Source organism: Antechinus flavipes, chromosome 5 (assembly GCF_016432865.1).
Source record: "Antechinus flavipes isolate AdamAnt ecotype Samford, QLD, Australia chromosome 5, AdamAnt_v2, whole genome shotgun sequence".
NCBI lineage: Eukaryota > Metazoa > Chordata > Mammalia > Dasyuromorphia > Dasyuridae > Antechinus > Antechinus flavipes.
In genome coordinates this window covers 35158297-35177243 of record NC_067402.1, presented here as the reverse complement: position 1 = coordinate 35177243, position 18947 = coordinate 35158297, and the positions used below count along the sequence as shown (strand labels likewise).

General features: G+C 45.5%; 1 protein-coding gene across 2 annotated transcripts in view; it reads right to left on the bottom strand.

Annotated features, from left to right (window-relative positions):
* Positions 1 to 18268, bottom strand: part of RFTN1 (raftlin, lipid raft linker 1) — a 180528-nt gene extending 162260 nt beyond the window's left edge. Inside the window, exons 1-2 of one of the 2 annotated variants that reach the window (XM_051962009.1) lie at positions 17946 to 18268; positions 1793 to 1948 (exon numbers count right to left, since the gene is read on the bottom strand). In XM_051962009.1, the coding sequence (XP_051817969.1) occupies positions 1793 to 1937 (145 nt within the window). In that variant the 5' untranslated portion in view covers positions 1938 to 1948; positions 17946 to 18268. The remainder of the gene's footprint in view (positions 1 to 1792; positions 1949 to 17945) is intronic. The other variant, XM_051962008.1, reaches the window with a different exon arrangement.
* Between the last annotated feature and the right edge of the window lie 679 nt (positions 18269 to 18947).

The following is an 18947-nucleotide window of genomic DNA, read 5'->3' as shown; positions in this document are numbered from 1 at the left end:
AGGTTTGCCCCTTGACAGCCGACATTCGTGGGGACCCCGCTGAATCCCATGGAGCCACGTTTCCTGGTGGGCTGCTCTCTCTCTTCACACCCAGACGCCCACGACCTTCCACCCTTGTACCAGGTGAAAAAAAGGCGCTCTCCAAAGGCCTGCCGGCCGCCGGGTCAGCAAGACCAGAACCGAACCGCCCTAAAGCCGGATCCTAGTGACCCATGAGGTCCCACAGCCCCGGGTCTGTTTCTTTTAAGCTGACTCTTGTTCTGACTGGATCCTGCGGTAAGCCCGTGGGTGCTTAAACTCCTGGTTCCGAGAGGGATCCGGGGCTCCCCCAGACCTCCCAGGGCTCCGCGCTTTGCACGAGTGCCAGTGGTCATCAGAGACGGCCGTGGAACGGTCCCCATTAAAAAGACCATTTATGGACGGGTGAGCTGGACAGCCACAGACCCAGAAGGGGGCAGGATTCATGCTGCCAGTCATCCGAACTCCAGCTCCCAGGCCACCTCCTCCAGGAAGTCTTCCCTGAGCTCATTCCACAATCCTCTTTCTCTGGAGTCCTTAACTCCTCCGGCCTCCGACCGGACACATCCCTAGTTTGTAGATATTTGTATAACTGAGCCCTGGGCAAGGTGCCAGGCTCAAAGCTGGTGCCCAATAAATGCTGCCTGAGGAGGGGGAAGGAGCTTAAGGCCCTGAAACTTTGGAAATGTCGTAGGTCTTCTCTGTCCAGGAGAGAGAATGTGGACAGAGAGCAAAGCTTGGATGCGTGAAGGTCTCGGCTCAAGTACAACTGGACGTACACTGGCTTTGTGACCTTGGCAAGACTTGTAAGTCCCAGGCTACCCTCTGCCTGACTGCTAGTGGTTCAGTGGAGAGAGCCCTGGGCTTGGACTTCATGAGTTCCAATCCAGCCTCAGTCACTGACCCTGAGAAAGCTCCTTCACCCTCTTTGCCTCAGTTTCCCCATCTGTAAATGAGAAGGAAATGACCAACGCGCCTGTATCTTCGCCAAAAAACTCCAAACAGGGACCTGAAGAGGTGACCAAAACGACTCAACAACAGTCTAACTCAAACTTTCGGAAAAGGAATTGATCTAAAGTTGATTTAAATTCAAGTCCCTCTATGTGACTTTGCTCTTGGGCCTCAGTTTCCCCACCTGAAAAATGGGGCCATTAAAATGAATGGTCTCTTCAGATTCCTCTCAGATTTCATTCTATCATCGTACGTTCCTAAGATATCACTGATTGTGTGACAACGCGTGCACACACACATATAATTAAATTACAAACCCCCAGAGAGCAGAAGTTGGAGTTTGTTTTAACTCCGTGTCTCTCCCAGGGCCTAGTAAAACCCAAGCTCACACTTGCTGATAACAGGGGTGGGCAAATCACCCGAAGCAGCAAATGTGGAAGCAGAGAGTTCGAATCCAGCAGGGCTTATCTCAATCACAGACGGGTCGCAATCTACATTGGCAAGAGAGTTCTCATACATGGAGAGAGAGGCTGCGGTCTACACTGGGGACAGAAAAAAGCTGATTCTTGCAGAAATCTCCCTCCTGCTTCCCTGCACGGACTGCCCAGTCGGAGGCCGTTCTGGAACGCCCGAGCCAGATCGCCCTCTCGATATGCAGGACCGCATTGGGGGTGGGGGGCACAGAAGCCAAATTTCTGGGGAAGAGGACTCCTCATTGATTATCGCTCGAGGGTGCCCGCCCGGAGCGCTCCCTCCACCCCCGAGGTAACAATGGTTTCCCGATTGAGATCCATCACCAGGGGAGATGGACAGAAGCACTCACCATCAGTCAGCGTGGTAAACTCCAGGAAGCGGTACTCGTAAGCAACATCGATCTTGGTTTCTACCTGGGGCCTCTTCAGAGTTGAATAAATATTACCAGGCCGTTTTTCATCACGCTTCTCCAGCTTATTCAGTCCACAACCCATTTCAGCAGCTGCTTAAGAGAGAGGGAGAGGAAGCAGGGGGAGGGAGGAAGAGAGAAAAATAGCCATGAATGTCTTTTTTTCCCCCAGACTTTGTTTTTAGAAGATATAGAAGTCTCTGGGATTTCCGTGAACAAAATATAAACTGCCCTCTAGCATTTATGAAATGGAGGGTATAATTGAATAAATGACTCGGGGACGGAACAGGCCATATTCATCAGGAGAATTTGACTTTCTGATAAGAGACAATTACCGGCTGTCGGACGCGTTCACGGGGCTGCACAAAGCCCGGCCGTATTCTACCTGCGTCTAGGTTGGGGGGGGGGGTCCCGTGTTTCGCTATCATTTGTGTGGCTGATAAAAATGTGACTCGAGATGCAATCGACAACATTATGTTGTCAACATATCGGGGAAAAGGGAAAAAAAAAATACAAAACAATAGATCCATCGCCGGTGCAGAATGATAAGTTGCCGTTACAATCTCGAGACCCCAAAGTTCTTTCTGCCTTCGACAGCAATTATTAAACAGTATTTACATTCAGAAAACATTTTTACAACGAGACATTGGCACTTTTATGGCCCTGGAGCTAAAAGTCCTCTCCCCCTCCCCCCTTTTCCTTCCCTAGATTGAACCATGGGAAATAATAGTATGCTTCCAGCTCTTAGGTAGTCATTTTAGCCCGAAATGAAGGCAGACTGAACACTAATAGCACAGCAACAGAAATTGGAAAGCAGAAAATCAACATGTGCTTGAAAAGAGATTTGTAGCCACAGAATGGAAAGGGGAAAAAAAAACTCAGAGAAATGTTAAAATAATGTGCATCTTATGGCGTGCTGGGCCCGAGTCTTTAGGGGCTTAAAAACAATGAGGTCTCTCTGTTTATTTAGGCGGAGTAATATTGAAGCGGAATGACTTTTTATCCCTTCTCTAGACTTCAGAGTAAGATATTTTCCTTTTGTGCATGAAAGTCTAAGAATGCCCAATATCCTCTAACTCTCTGGAGAACAGGCCCTGCTATCAAAGATAATAATTCACAAAAATATTAAGTAGCCAAGAATATCTCCAACAGAAACACACAGACTGCTTCCTTTCAGAGATAAGAGTTTTTCTTGGCTAAATCCATTCTCAGGGCAACGAGCTTCCTAAGGCAATTTGGCAAGCATAGGGAAAACAAAATGGGGGTGGGGACGGGGTAGATGGGCAGGGGGAGAAGGTATCCGCTTTTCACTAATAAAGTGTTCGAGTAAAGCGGTTTAGGAGGCTGCCTGAAAACACCTAAATACTGAAAAGTGTGGGTGGGAGGGTGATTTATGGGTAATTATAGAAAATCTGCCCAATGACCGGCCTGAAAACACTAGTATGTATGAAAACTAATGTGTAAGGCTATCTGCTCTGGCGGAGTCCCTAACAAGGGGAGACCTTGAAGGATGGACTCAGCACTAGGCGGTAACAGTTAAGTTTGGCAGCGGTCAGAGATAGAGCCCATCTCACCTCGTCTCCATCCCACAATCACCTCACCGTCCCCTCAACAACGCTTAATCCTGGACACAAAAGGTCCAAGGCTGAGCACGAGGCTTGGGAAGGGAAAACAGTGGTCTCCCGTGGCCAGAGAGCGGGAAGAAAGACGTATTCCTAAATAACCATAATTACTGTTAGTTCTTTGAGTTTTCTAAGCCCAGCTCTTACTTAGCACAGAACCTGGTGCATAGTAGGCACTTTATAAATAACATACATTTATTATATATATATATATATATATATATATATATATTATTACCACATACATGGGGGGAAGAGAATGTAAAGCACCTACTATGTACCAGACATGTGGTAAGTACTTGATAAGTATTATCTCATTTGTTGATAGGATCAAATAGGGTTTAGCCTCAAGGGACCATAATTTCATCCCACTAGGTATGACTAAAGAAAGACCTTGGGAGTGGGACGTTCACATAAAGCTCGGGAATGGGGGCCAACTCCATCACGCCAAGAAAGGGGCTGAGAAGGACAGACCTCGCATCCAAAGCTCCAAGAGGGCGGGTGGGACGTCTCGTCCATTTTCCCATCCTAAGCACGGGGTCCCAGAGCCTCCCAAGAGCCGTCGGCTCCACAGGCACTTGGGAGGGTAATTTTTCAAGAAGTTCTTCAATTCCAAAATTATTTTACTGATCACTAACTTCGGCAAGGCAACACAAATTTCTGGTGGAATCATGGATAAAAAAGACTTCTCCCCAAGGTTCCAGTTAAAAGATAACAGGGGAGGGAAGCTATAAACACAAATCATCCCGATATAGGAAAATGCACGCCGTAAGGGAAATACGAAGAGGTGGAGGGGACAGAGAAATGGCAAGGTGCTGAATCTGGGCGTGGGTAGGACACCAAGGACCTCAGCCCTGGAAGCGAGAGTGATACAACTCTGCCCTCAGCTCATTCTTCCACTGCTGTATATTAACACAGAAATTTGTCTTTTGAAGCTTTTAGCCCAAAGAGTTAAACAAAATGATTTTTACCCCTAACCAAATAAAGTCAGAAAATGGCCAACCGCTGGAGAAAGGGAATGAGCTCTTGGGGAGGAAGCCATAAAGAGTGTTCTTTAGCTTCTGAAATCTGGCTATGGTTAACCCCCAAACTCTAATTCTACTCAATTCCATCCACCCAGGATGCCTAGGGGAACGGGTCCGAAGGGGCACCGAGATGGCTGCCTGGCCCCGTCCTGCTTGCCCCCTACCCCAACAAGGGGGTTTCACGGCTCATCCCCAAAAAGGGGGTTTCATGGCTCATCCCCAACAAGGGGGTTTCACGGCTCATCCCCAACAAGGGGGCTTCACGGACACTACACCATCACTGGCCACCCTACCCCCCCAACATGATCTGTCACTCTACAAACCCCAGACTCCATCAAGTAGGGAGCAGATGTTCACAATCCCTACTGAAGGGGAATAGGGCAAAAGGTGGGAGGGGGCAAAGTAGCAGGAGGGAAGTGAGGCAAAAATGGGAACTGGGGAGGTCTGGGGGTCAAGGGAATATCAGAGCAAGGTCCATGACCCTCCACCTCTAACACAGAGGAGTTAAAAGCCATCAGACCCTCTGCAGAACAATGGGAAAAGAAGTGGACTTAGCATCAGAATTCTATTCAACAAATATTAGACAGGTATTCTGTCCCAGTTACTGGACCGGCTTTCAAGCTCCCTTCTTACTCATTCCCCTATTTCGCCATCCTCCAAGTCCCCAAGACACTGGACTCCTCACTATCTTTCACCCCACTAGATCCAATCAGTTTTCCAGGTCTTTACCTTTACAACATCTATCCCCCCTTCTCTCTCCTCGAATACCCCCATCCCCTCACAGCTGGATTACTGCAACAGCTGCTTGGGGTGGGAGGGTCTGCCTGTCTCAAGTTCCTCCCCACTCCAGTCCATTTCCTCTTCTGGGCGTCTGTCCTGGCTGCCCCCAACCCTAGAACTCCTGGTTTCCTTAGCTCCTTGAAGTCCCAGCCAAAATCCCACCTCCTCCAGGAAGTCTCTTAATTTTAGAGCCTTCCCTCAGAGATCATCTCCAACTTATTAAAGTTCTTTGCAGGTTCCCTTATCTATGGGAAGGTGAACTCCTTAAGAGAAGGGACTTTTTTCTGCCTTCATCTCCACCCTCAGAACAGTATTCATAGTAAGTACTTCATACACGTTCATTGTCTGAATGACTGTCCTGACCCCCTTTGTCAATGTGGGGAAGTCTACAGCCCCCTCAGAAAAATGTAATGCATCAAATAAAGCACGTGGGATTATGAAAAAAACACTGATATTGAAATAGTTATCAAAATATTTTTAAATGTATTATTTCTTATATAAAATATAAAAATATAAATTAAATTAAATTTTAAAATAAAAAGCAGACCCTGGGTTAAGAACTCTTGGAGGAGAGAGTGATTCTTCAAGAAGAAAAACTTCACAATCCAATAAAGTCAACGAGATGACAATATGACACAAAGTTAAATATTGCCAAGTTATAATGAAAAGAAAGGAAAAAAGCCTCTAGAAAATCTAAGGGAGGGAGAAAATACTGTCAGATGGAGATGGAAAGAACTCCGTCATGGGATTCCAAGGCAGCAGGGATTTTAGCCACGTCCTTCAACTCATGAGTTTGGGTAACTGTGATGGTGGGGACAAATGCCCTCCACAATGGGCTCCCTGTGTCCAAGGGAGTGAGCCTGTGTTATCAGGGGTCAGACAAGTGGATCACAATTTCTACCAGATTCTACCTAACCTCAAAGGCTTGGGGGACAGTCGTTGTTCAGTCACGTCCAAGTCTTTGTGACCCCATTTGGGGTTCTCCTGGCAAAGCTATTGGAAGCAGTTTGCCATTTCCTTCTCCAGATCGATTTACAGAGGAGGAAACTGAGGCAAACAGTGTTAAGTGACTTGCCCAGGGTCACCCAACTAGTAAAAGTCTGAGGCTACATTTGAACTCATAAAAATGAGTCTTCTTGACTATGGACCAGATGCAATATGTGGTCACCTGGATGTTCCATACCCTTTAATAGTTTGATGCAAAAAGATGGTCGTGGAGAGGGCAGCAAAATGTCCAAAAACAGGTTTAAGAAACCAGACAGGTTTACAGAAGCCGGTGCTGAACACTAGAAATACAACTCCAAAACAGAGAAAGGCCGTTAGTTTCGTTATTGGCTAAAGGCAACGCTGGTTTAAAACATAAGCCCATTTGCTAAATTCCTAGGAGGATGGTCCAAGATTATGAGCGGTATGATCACATATGGAGCAAGAAGCAAAGGGAAAATGGAAGCTTGGTGTTAGACCCAACCATAACAGAAAATCTCAAGAGTATTTAAAGATGAAATCAGAAGGAGGAAAGAGCAAAAAAGATGTCAGCATTTTAATAACAAATTTAAGTTTTTATATGAACAAAATACATGTGGTTACAATAAGGGAAGCTGTCAAAATTAGGAAGGAAAGAGTAAATCTCTGTATTTAATGGATCTTAATGTCTGGGAAATCTTGTTCCCCTGTGGCAAACAGGGACAGTCGATAGACCAAGAGTCCATTTGTGCAGGGAACAATATTAGAAATGGACAATGACCCCGATGCAGAATTGAACGTGGGAGAAATCGTGAGCATCTACTAAGTTCTAATACGTGCTAAGGGATACAGATACATGAAATCGACCCTGCCCTGAAGAAGCTTATATTCTTCTCATCAATGGTCTCCTGGAGAAATGATGGGTCCGAAAAATATGGAATCCCACACTCGGCAAAGAATTTAAAGTGGAGGTTACCCAAAGGGCATTGAGCCATTAGGCTGCTGTAAAATATTGACAAGGATAAATATACAAGAAAGAGTATTAAAATGATTAAACAATGATGATGTAATATAACATAACGCTTGATTTCAATTCATCTTAATTTGAGCCAAGAGCTATTTATTCTATGCACTAGAAATATATGAAAACAGTTCCTGCCTGCAAGGAACTTCCATTCTTTTGGATGAAAACAACATTTATGCAATTAGGTAAGTACAAATTATGTGCAAAGTTGAATAATGCTTTAAGGAGGATGTTAACATCCATTTCTATAATGTTTTTTCCAAGATGTCTCTAAACATGGAGAAATTTATTTAAAATGATGTTCTCATTAAAAGGGTATTTTTTTTAACCTAAATGTCAAAAATAATTTTTGAAAAACAACTTCAGTTCCTTGGTTCCTTATAATGACAACTTGCAATGTTTTCTTGAGTAAGTAATGCAGGTGGTAAATATATTATATTAGCTCTAAGTTCTCAAGCACAAAACCTATTTGTGTTTGGAACTAATTTGTTTTATAACTCATAGCAAATTACAAAAATTAATTTTAACAAGTGCCAACAGCTAGAAAAGTCCACAAAAACACCTACCAGAGACAACTCACCCTCGATTTACTGCACTAAGCAATTAGATGTGATTACCTCGCATCCTTTGGCAAATTTGCCTTTTAATTTCCATATTTTGTTCCATATAAAAACAATAAAATGCCTTATTATATCACTCAGTCACCCAGGAAAAATAAGAAATGGCAAATTCCTGCAGCTAATGTGAGCAAACTCCCTGGAATCAGGAATTATTTCACTATATACACATCCCTAGTGCCAAGAACATAGTAGGTGCTTAATAAATGTTTGTTAATTAACATTGAGGAAACATTTATATCCCATTAAAACTTGGGTGGAAACTGAAAAATTCAATCAAGCACGTGGATGTTTTCAAAGATCTGGATCTGGGAGATTTTTGAATTTACATTCCAAAATCATCATGAAAATAAGACAGACCTTAAACATGCACCAGCATCTCTTGGGAGGATGCTAAAAATAAACATGAAAGGCCATGACATCATTATTCTTCCCCGGCATCGGGTGAATGGGTTCTGCCCAAGGCTCAAACTAGGACGTCCCCAGAATTTGTGGGAGGGGAGAGGCAAGACCCTGTATGCTGGGCTTGTAGTCGGAAGGGGCGTCCCTCACTACTTGAGGACCCACTAAGGATCAACTTGTGATTCCCTCACACAGGAACCACATTTATCCATCAACCCCACCCTCTGTTTCTCAACATTAACACTACAGGGACACCAGGACCCAGTTTAAAGTTCTCATTGGTCCCAGAAACTTTTTCCTATTCACTAAGCATTGATTAAACACCTACTATGCGCCAGGCATGTTTATTTCTGATGCCTTATGGTGAAGCTCCTGATACACAAAAGGCACTTAATAAATGCTTAATAATTGACTAATTTGGGTTCTTTTGAGGAGATTGATAATCAAAGTTATTTTCAATAAATATATATCTCTATATTTTAACATATTTAACATGTGTTAGACTACCTGCCATCTAGGGGAGGGGATGTGGGGAAGGAGGGGAAATTTTGGAACAAACTTTTTTTGTTTGCAAGGGTCATTGTTGAAAAATGACCCATGCATATGCTTTGTAAATAAAAAGCTTTGATTAAAAAGAAAAAGAAATAAATATATGTCTCTACTGAGGGTGCTTAGGGCACTTTTGCAGGCAGAGGTGTGAGTGTGGGGATCTATTCCCTGGCCCTCAAGTATCTTCAGAGACAATGTGAAGTCAGAAAGACCTGGATTTAAATCTTCCTTCTCTCCAAACTTAGCTCTTGATGCTCTCAGTCTCAATTTCCTCATCTATAATTGGCGACAAAAAATAGCACCCATTTCCAGGAGCTAACCCAAATGGGATAATACAGGTAAGGTAGGACACAGGGTGTCCCAAAAGTCTTAGTGCCATCTCAAGCCACAAAGACTTAAGTCTCAAAAATGAAAAGGGAGAATTTCCACCAATGAAGAGGAAATCAGAGCAATAATTGGGAGTTATTTTGCCCAACTGTATGTCAATAAATTTAAAAACTAAATGAAATGGAGGAATATTTACAAAATACATTGCTCAGGTTAACAGAAGAGGAAATCAATTATTTAAATAGTCCCATTTTCGAAAAAGAAACAGAAAAATTTATTAATCAACTCCCTAAGAAGACTTAAGTGTATTAAGATTTTGGGGACACCCTATATAAATGCCAGGCTAGCCACACAGGCTCCAACACACACACACACCCCAACACAGCTCCTGGCTCTCCACCTCGTGTGCTTTCTATGCCCACTGGGCAACATGGCCCTGATCTCCGTGGCCTTCTCCTATACTCTAAGATCCCAAAGAGCTTTTTGAATCGCAGAAAAATTAAATTACGTTCAGTACAGTTTGAGGACTTATTTCACATTCTTTTCAAACTGGGGCTGTGTTGTAGGGTTTCCATGGAAACGTTCTATTAGCCAAACTATTTGATTAAAAGGATCTGTTGCCACATGGCCCGGGCCCGGGATGTCCCAGCTGGAGGAGCCGATCACAGGAGCCTCCTTGACCGAGGGCAGGCCGAAGCCTCGCCTCAGCTTCGGCCCAGGGAGCCTTGGAGACTGTCCACGGAGCCTGACTGAGCTCCTGGGGCAAGAGAAGGGATTTATTAAAGCAGGGATTCCGTGGAATTTTACATTTTTAGACCGAAGGAATGGAAACTGATTCTGTGGAAGGGAAGAAGAGAGAGATTTATTCTGACTACAAAGAGCTCCTGGGGTACATCCACTCCCCCACTTCTGCCTCTGGAAACCACTGGTCTCCGGTAAAGCTCGGCTCAAGACGGATTTCAGAAAAACCTAGAATCACACAAACTGACGCTGAGAGAAGGGAGCAGAACCAGGAGGGCATCGCACTCGGTAACGGCCACACTGTGCGATGATCAGCTACGATGAACTGAGCTCTTCTCAGCAATGCAATGGTCTAAGACAAATCCAGATGACTCGTGATAGAAAGTGCATCCCCATCCAGAGTCAACTACGGAGTCCGAATGCAGCTGGAGACATACTCTTTTCATTTTCTGTTTTTTTTTCTTTCTCGTGATTTTTCCCTTCTGATTCTTCTTTCACAACATGACTAAAGTGGAAATATGTTTTAATACGATTGCACATGTATAATTTATGTCATATAGCTTGCTCCTTGGGGAGTAGAAAACTCAAAAATCTTATAAAAGTGAATGTTGAAATTATCTTTGCATGTAATTGAGAAAATAAAATACAATCAAATGGGGGAACAAAAGAAAAAATGAATAAAGCTCAGGTCAGGAGATCTACATGAGCTCCTCCCAGCTGCTGTTGTGTTTACTTACAGATATAATATATACACACCTATGCTTACATATATAATATATACATATATGTATACTTACATATATTACCTATATACATATATGCATATAATACATACCCATATATACTTACATGTATAATAAAATATACATATATAATGTGTATATTTCTGTATGACGCATCACTTATCACTAAACAGAACGTAAACTCCTTGAGGGCAGAGACTTTCATTTAATCCTTTTTATCACCAACACTTTACAGAATCAATTATAAAGATTTATTAAGCTGATTGAGGCATTTTATTTTGAGGCCTAACACTGTGCTTGATACATAGTAAGGGCTTGCTGAGCAATTTATTATAATTAAGGGCCTACTATGTGCCAGGACTATGTTATGCACTGAGAACAAAAATATAAAGAATTTACCTATCTACCAATTTACTAATGAGGGAGACAAGTGTCAATGCCATAGAACATAGTAGGTGCTTAATAAATGCTTATTGACCAATTAATTCTTAAGGAGGTACTATAAGCCAGCCACCCTGCTATACACTGGGAATAAAAACATAGAGAATATACCAAAGCCTACAGCAAGGAGCTTATGTCCTAATTAGAGAGTGTTGATTTATAGAACATAAATAGGTGCTTAATAAATGGTTGTGTAGTCATTTATGATCAAAGGCACTGTGCTAGGCGCTAGGGATACAATTTTAAAGAGCACAGCCATCCTTCCAGTGAGGAGCTCGTGTTCCAATGGGGAAGAAGGCACCCATCACGCTTTAGGTCTTTCCTAAGTAAACGCGCGCTGATTGATGCTTGACTCTCAGTTTCGTTCAGCAAGATCCAAAAAGAACTCTGGGCTGGGGAAAGGAAGGAGAAAGTGTGGAGGCTGCTGGGGGGAGATGGCAGTAACTCGCTCCCCCATCCAGTCTCTCCTTTCATGGATGAATGATAACGAGTTAAACGAAGGTCTCGGTCTAACTCAGGATTCGATTTTCCTGCTTCCTACTCATCAAAGAGATTCAGAGCCACCATCCCCGTCAGCGAGGCTGTCACCCATGGACGCTGGCTCCGACTGCCCTGGAAAGGAGCAGGAGCCCATGGGGCCTTTGGGGGGCCTGGCCTTCTGGCCCTCCGTCAGTACCGGTCCAAGTCCCGCGATGGCCGATGGGGTGAAAGAGAAAGGCCCAGGCTGTTCCTTATCTGGTCAGGGGAGCGCCGCGGCAGAAAGGAAGCCTTCGATCCAAGGGCCCTTCACAAGGGCCGCTTGGAAGACAGCTTCAAGGGCTGAACAGAATCCTCCTTCTGAGGTGATGAAGTTCTCCTCAAGGTGCCAACGGCAGAAATCCCTTTCCCACAATACCAATACTTGTGGGGAAAGGATAGTTCTAATATATCCTTTGGAAGCTTGAGAGCCGTCGGGTTGTTGAAGGGGAACCTGGTACAACTAAAAACTCAACACGTGCTTTATAGAACTAAGGGCAGACTTTAAATAATTGGAGAGAAATTAATTGCTTATGGTCCAGCTGTGCCAAGGTAATAAAAATGATAGTACTCTCTAAATTAATTTACTTAAGCAGGCCCATACCCAAGTACCCAGGACCACTTTATACCCATAAAGAAAAAGAATAAAATTCTTCTGGAGGAACAAAAGGTCAAGAAGCTCATGGGAAATAATGGGAAAGATGGGAAGCAAGCAGTGTGAGATCTCAAATGGTACTACATAAAAGCTCCTGATCAAAAAGAGAATCTTAGGTACAAAAGGCACAGAAATCAATAAACAGGGAAGACGCGTGTGATAAAGCTAGGAGACGCTCAATCGCTATGGTAAAGATTCACTGATTCACTACTGAAACAAAAATGGCCGGGAAAATTGGAAAGCAGAATGGCAGAAATTAGGCTCAGACCAACATCTCACTACCTAAGTTTAAATGGATATAGGACGCAGTTACCAAAATACAAAACCATATATAGGCTAGAAAAGCAGGGAAGGCAAACGCTTTTACAATTATGGATCCTTGAGGAGAAAAGTTCTCAAGGGAAATGGTCCTTGAGGGGAAGGTTTTTGCCTAAATTAAGGGGCAGACAGGATCACAGGGGATAAAAATGGACAATTCTGATTGTGGTCCATAAAAGCGAAAAGCTTTTTTGCACCAATAAAATCAATTCAGTTAAAACTGAAAGGGTCGGGGGTTGAGGAGAAAATCTTGAATTCAATTTCTCTGATAAAGGTCCCTTTAGCCAAGTTAGGTAAGCAATTGATACAAGTATTTCAGGACAAAAGACACCACAATAAAGAGATGGTCAAAGGGGGACAAACAAACAATTCTCAAGGAAACCATTCCAAATTACCACAAATCACATGAAAAAAAAGTTTCAAAATCAGAATTCTGATAAAAGTAGTGACTAAAGGACTCCAGAATATCAATGTTGAGGCAGTTCCTGATATAGAGATGAGGGATTAGAGACATAATGAGACATGCATTTTTTATCATGACCAAAAAATGTTTATGTTTATTTGTTACTATACACACACACACACACACACATTTACATGTGTATGTGTGTGTATATACAAAAATCTTGGTTAGGAAATTGGGAAAAAAACAGTAATTGCAATCCTCCAAAAAGGGAGAAGGGGTGAACAGATATTTGGAGCATTTTGAAAACACACAGGAGGAAATTCAGGAGCTACAGACAAGCAGGACAGCTTTGAAACTGACGGGATGAATTTATTATATATTCTTTAAAACACAAAATGTACATGATGCAGATTCACAATTTGATATATAATCATGATTTTTTTCTCCTGTTCTTTGTATATAGACATATTCATGCTTCTTGGAGTATGTCAAATTCAGAATTTACAAAATCAAAATGTAAAACAATGCACTGGATTTAGAAGTCAGAGAATATGGCCTGGAACATCAACTTTGCTACTTATTACTTGTGTGACCTTAAGCAAATCCTTTGGTCTCTAAGGAGCTCCATTTCCTCAGCTGTAAAATGGGACAGTAGGCTGGACTGGATAATCTGGGAGTTCTCTTCTAGCTCGAGCTCTGAAATTCTTAAAAATGTGTATATTTAAGGGGACTGAGGAGAGGCACAGAATCATGAATCTCAGAATAAAAAATCATTTGATGTAAAAAAAAAAACAGGATCTGAGAGACTGGAGAAAATATCACACAGAGAAAACGAAAAAAACGATAAATATCAAAAGGAATGTTTGGCTACATCTTCCCCTTGTAAATGCAAATCAGAGCCAAGTTTTCTTTTCTTTTTTTTCTTTAAAGCTGTAGAAAGAAAACGTGACTACTGAATACTCTAAGAGCTGAGACTGGACAGCTGGCGATGCTTTTCTTTTGAAGAGACAAGACTTCCTAATCAATAATACTTTTTAAAAAGTCCTGTAGATTAGCATTTCCACAAATGCCCAGCCGGCCCTTAACAGATCTCCAACAGGGAGACTTCAGAAAAACCTGGCAGTGGCCCTGAGAGGGAACACAGAGCACGGCTTGGCAGCTTCGGGATTCTGGAAGAACTGGATTCAAATCCAGACTCTTGACCCACACGGGACTATTGTTGTTCAGCCTTCATACCCAGGTTACTTTCCAAGATAATATGATGGAGGCGTTTCCTGCGGGTCTAGACCTCCCTCTGCAATATATATTTTAAAAGTCTTTTCTTGCTATTTACTTTTGGTTAAGAGAGAGAAATTTCTATTACGCTTTTCTAGACTGTCCACACCACTAGCTGGTACATAGGATAGAGCACCAGGTTTGAAGTTGGGAAGATGTGAATTCAAATTCTGTCTCAGAAACTTGCAAGTTATGTGAATGTAGATGAGTCACTTAGCCTCAGTTTCCCCATCTAGAAAATGAAGATAAAAGCATCTATTTCTCTGGGTTGCTGGGCTTTGTAAACCTTGAAGAACTTTGTAAAATGGGAGGCTGATTATCATTTATTTGTTGCCAGACACTGGTTAAAAAAGAAATGGGCAGGGAGCATCAAAATTACCTAATATTTGGCAAGACCACAGGCCACGGGAGCACGGATCACTTCCTTCTTAAGCTGAGTTATCCCTTCCCTCTCCCCAGCCCTGAGATTTCAGTAACATCCAAAGCCCCCGTGAATAAAAATAGGAGAAATCTACAGATTCTATGATAAGATATGATCTAAGGTTCAGGGAGACTGACAATCAGTCAATCAATAAACATGTATTAAGCACTAGGACTGTGTACAGGATCTATTGCAATCATCTTGATATGGGGACAAGCCAAGCTTGTACACTCAACAGTAAAGTGGGACTAAGGACAAATAGGGAGTTTCCAAACTGTCAGCCCTTGCCCCTTGAGTGTAAAATAAGCTGGTCAGGAAAATACAGTGGTAGAGTTAAAAATCCTAGTTCCTTATAAGGAAGTTTTAAGGTTCATCAGTCAATTAAATGGGGGCTACAGAAAACAGGCTCGCAAAGGGCAGTCACCCCTGAAACATGAAGTATTCTTTTGCCAGATTAGTCAGGCTAGTGATGGCCAAAGCCAGGGCCTAGACGAAGGTGGAAAAGTACACAGATGTTTTTAGCAGAAAAGTGGCTGGAGGTGGATTTCCCCCAAAACATAAGATTAATCTCTTTCAGGTCAAGGGTACTTTCCCTCATGGAATCCCCTTTTTGGAAGCTCTTTAAAATAGAATAGATTCACTTTCAACTATGTAAAAAAAAGCAGAAAGGGGTGTCTGTCCTAAATCTGTAAGCTCTCCCATGGCAAAGACCATACTTTATTTAGCTCTGTGCCTCCCTCCTGTGACTCCCATGGTGCATAGGGCACAGTCAGCGGTTTAAAAGGAATGAATGAAGGCAGGGAAACTCATTTCTCAAGTTTCACTTGGGCCCTTTCAAGATTCTCCTCAGGCCTGCCAAGAAAGAGCAAGCTTGGAGCCCCAGCCCAGGTAAAAATCTACTGCAAACAGAAGGTTAGAAGAAAACTGGAAATACCCAGACTCCCCCATTCCTTCCTCTACAAAGTTTTCTACACACCCGAGCCAATAAGCAATTTAATAAGCCCCATCTTATTAATCAATGAGAATGAATGAGGCAACGGGTAACTTAAGTTTTATCTCTTAATTATTCTACTTGGCAATTTGGACTGAATTCACCAAGTGAACTTTATGTTTGTCCTAACGATGGTAGTCAGTGCTTTGCAACATCAATGTAAGGCCCTGATTTTAAAAAATAAGAGGGAAAAGAAAAAAAAAGAATGCAGTTTTCTAGCTGGATGGGTCCAGGCTAAGCTTCTTCCCACGACCCTCTGTACTCCTCATTTGAAAAATACTTCAAACTGGAGGAATAAAATAGAATGGTCAACTTGCAATCGGAAAAATCTGCTTCGGTTTGCTGGTTTCTGATACTAAGTGTATGGTTCTGGGGCAGACACCTTCCCCATTTGTGAAATGGAATAACGAAAAAGCACCTGCCTCACTGGGGGGGTCGTGAGGTTCGAATGAGATCATGTCAGTCAGGAGGTTTTGTTCAGTCCTGTCTGAGTCTTTGAGACACCATTTGGGGTTTTCCTGCAAGAGATGCTGGGGGTGATTTGCCATTTCCTCCTCCAACCCATTTTACAGATGAGGAACCTGAGGTACAAGGATAACGTGACTTGTCTAGGGTCAAACAGCTAGGAAGTATCTGAGGCTGGATTTGAACTCTGGAAGATGCTCTAGACCTGATGCTTATACTCTATGGCGCCACCTAGCTGCCGCTGGGGCTTTGCAAACTTAAAAAAATGCTACCTAAATAATGATCATTATTACTTACCTCACTGTATTGAGAGGGAAAACTTTTTAATCCTTAAGGACTACATGAATGTGAGTTATTATTATTACTAATAAAAGCAGTACCTACCTCAGTGTTGCTGTGAGGGAAGCTTTAACCCTTAAAGCTCTGTATTAATGTGACCGATTCATGGCAACCTAAGGCTCCTCCAGGTACTACTTCTGAGCCAGTTAACTTCCCCGACCAAGAGGTCATTTTCCAAAAAGGCCAGTGATTTCACTGGGCTCCAGTCAGTCTCTTGTAAGGCTGCTTTCCCTTCCCCTTCAACTTTTCCCAAAGTTCCCCAAGTCCCCGGGACGGCCCTGGGCCCTGAGCAAGTGAATGTCACCTCAGAAGGCGAAGCCATCCTGGGCCCTTGGAGGTTGCTCATGTTACCATGTGGCTTCCTTCCTGCCAGGCTCCCAGCTCTCTGGAGGTCACCCGATGGCCGGGCCGGGGAGCCCCACCTCTTCGCACAGCTGTAAGGATTTCAGGGGTAACTGTTCTGCCAACCAGATCATCCCACAAACACGGGGATTTGGGCCATTCCTGGAAGACCTCTATTTTTTAAAAGTTTAAAAAAAAAACCCAACCCAAAGACTCTGACATCACCCTCGTTCCCCGAAGCCGCCCACCCAGCCACAGCTCGTCGGGCGAGAGCTCCAAGAAATGACCCCGGCTGGCCTGAGACCCCCCCCTCCCCAGGCCTGCAGTAAAACCCAGGGTTTTTTGTTAATTGGGGGGGGGGGCGGATTACAACAGCTCCTTAGGTTGGGTCAGCTTCCCCTCCCGCCCTACAAAGACCCCTCGGTAGCCCAGGCGAAGGGCAGGCAGAGACGCCAGCGAAAGGTGGGCGTGGGACCCCCGGAGGGAAATCAACACAAGCGAACCTGAAATTGACCCCTCGGCTCCGGAGCCCGGAGGCTGCAACAGGCGGGGCTCGGGCCATAGGAGAGCTTTCTTTTATAGAAAAGGAAGGGGTTTGCGAGAGGTTTGAATTTATTACCAGGATTTTTTTTCCTTAAACAACGCTAAGGACCCCGGCCCAGCAAGCCCGGAGGTCTGCATCCGAACGAGGGCGGCTGCGGCGTCTCCTCCCCAGAGCAGCCGATATGCTTGGCGCCCCCTCCCCAGTACACCGCCTCCCAAACCCGCCGCTCCTCGCGGGAGGGAAGGGAATAAGGCGACTACTAGTTAGAGCCGGGGTTTCACGGGACCCTCCCGCCTCGCCCTTCCCGCTCCGGCCGCTACCCCGGGCTCGGACGGGCAGGAGGGCAGTGCCCGGGGTCCCGCTCCCCCTGCCCGGGCGGCGCAGACCGGAGTAAAGGCGGCCGAAGTTGGCAAGGGCACGAGGCTGAGAGGGGTCTCCACGCCCTCCCCGCTGCCCGGGGTCCCACGCGGGGCGAACACGGGCAAGGTCAGCGCGGGGGCGGGCGCGCAGCAGGGGCCGGGAGCCGGGGAAGGGGTCCCCTTCCAGTCTTCCTGCTCTGCCCTCCCGTGCCCCCGGGGTCCCCGTACCTCTCAGAGCCGGCCGGCAGACGAAGTGCAGGAGTAAGCTCCGGTCGCTGCCCCGTTCTGTCCCGGGAGGAAAGTTTGTGCCATGAAGAGGAGGAGTTGCGTGGGAGGGGATTTGCGTATCCGCGGCCGGGGGTGGAGAGAAGGGGCGCGCAAAGTGCGCGGGGGGCGGGCTGCGCGCGGGAGCTTCCCCGCGGGGCTGGGCTGGGCAGGGCAGGGTAGTCCGCGGGCGAAGCGCCTGCCGTGCGCTCTTCCGTGCGCCCTCCGTGCGCCCCGGGCGCCGGGCACCGGGCACCGGGATCTGCCTCCCTAGCTGCCGCTTACACTTCCTCTTCCTCTGAACTCATGGGCAAAATATGCCGGTCTGCGTGCTCCGGGATCGCGGCGGCCCAGCCCGAGCCTGGCCCGAGCCCGGAGCGCTGCCCTCGGGCCTCCCAGCCGCCGCCCCCGCGGCAACTCCCCTCGGGCTCCGCCGGCCCGCCCTGGAGCCGGCTGCCCCTCCGCCCGGAGCCGCCGCCGCCGCCGGGGCTGGAGCTGCTGCTGCTGAGGCTGCTGCTGCTCCTCCTGCCGCTGCTGCTACTACTAGGACTGCTGCTGCTCCTTCTCCTGCTCTCGCTGCTACTCCTCCTCCTGCTGCTCCTCCTGCTCTCGCAGCTACTCCTCCTCCTCCTCGTGCAGCTCTCGCTGCTGCTGCTGCAACTTCTCCACTCCTCCTCCTCCTCCTCCTCCTCGGACTTTCCTCGCACAGACCTCTCACGTGTTGCGTTCGTCTGTGCCCCAAACCCGCAGCACGGCGCCTGGCACTCGCTGTTGCTCAGTTCTTTCAGTGCTGGCTGGCTACCATTTGGGGCTTTCTCGAGTGCTTTACCATTTCCTTGCCAGCCCCCTACTCTGAGCTACATGGTGGAAGCCCTACTCTTCCACCTCCATTCTCCTCTGGACCCCCTCTCCCCCAGGTGGAGAATTTCTGACACTACCCCCACTCCTCCCTCCCACCCTCCCCAG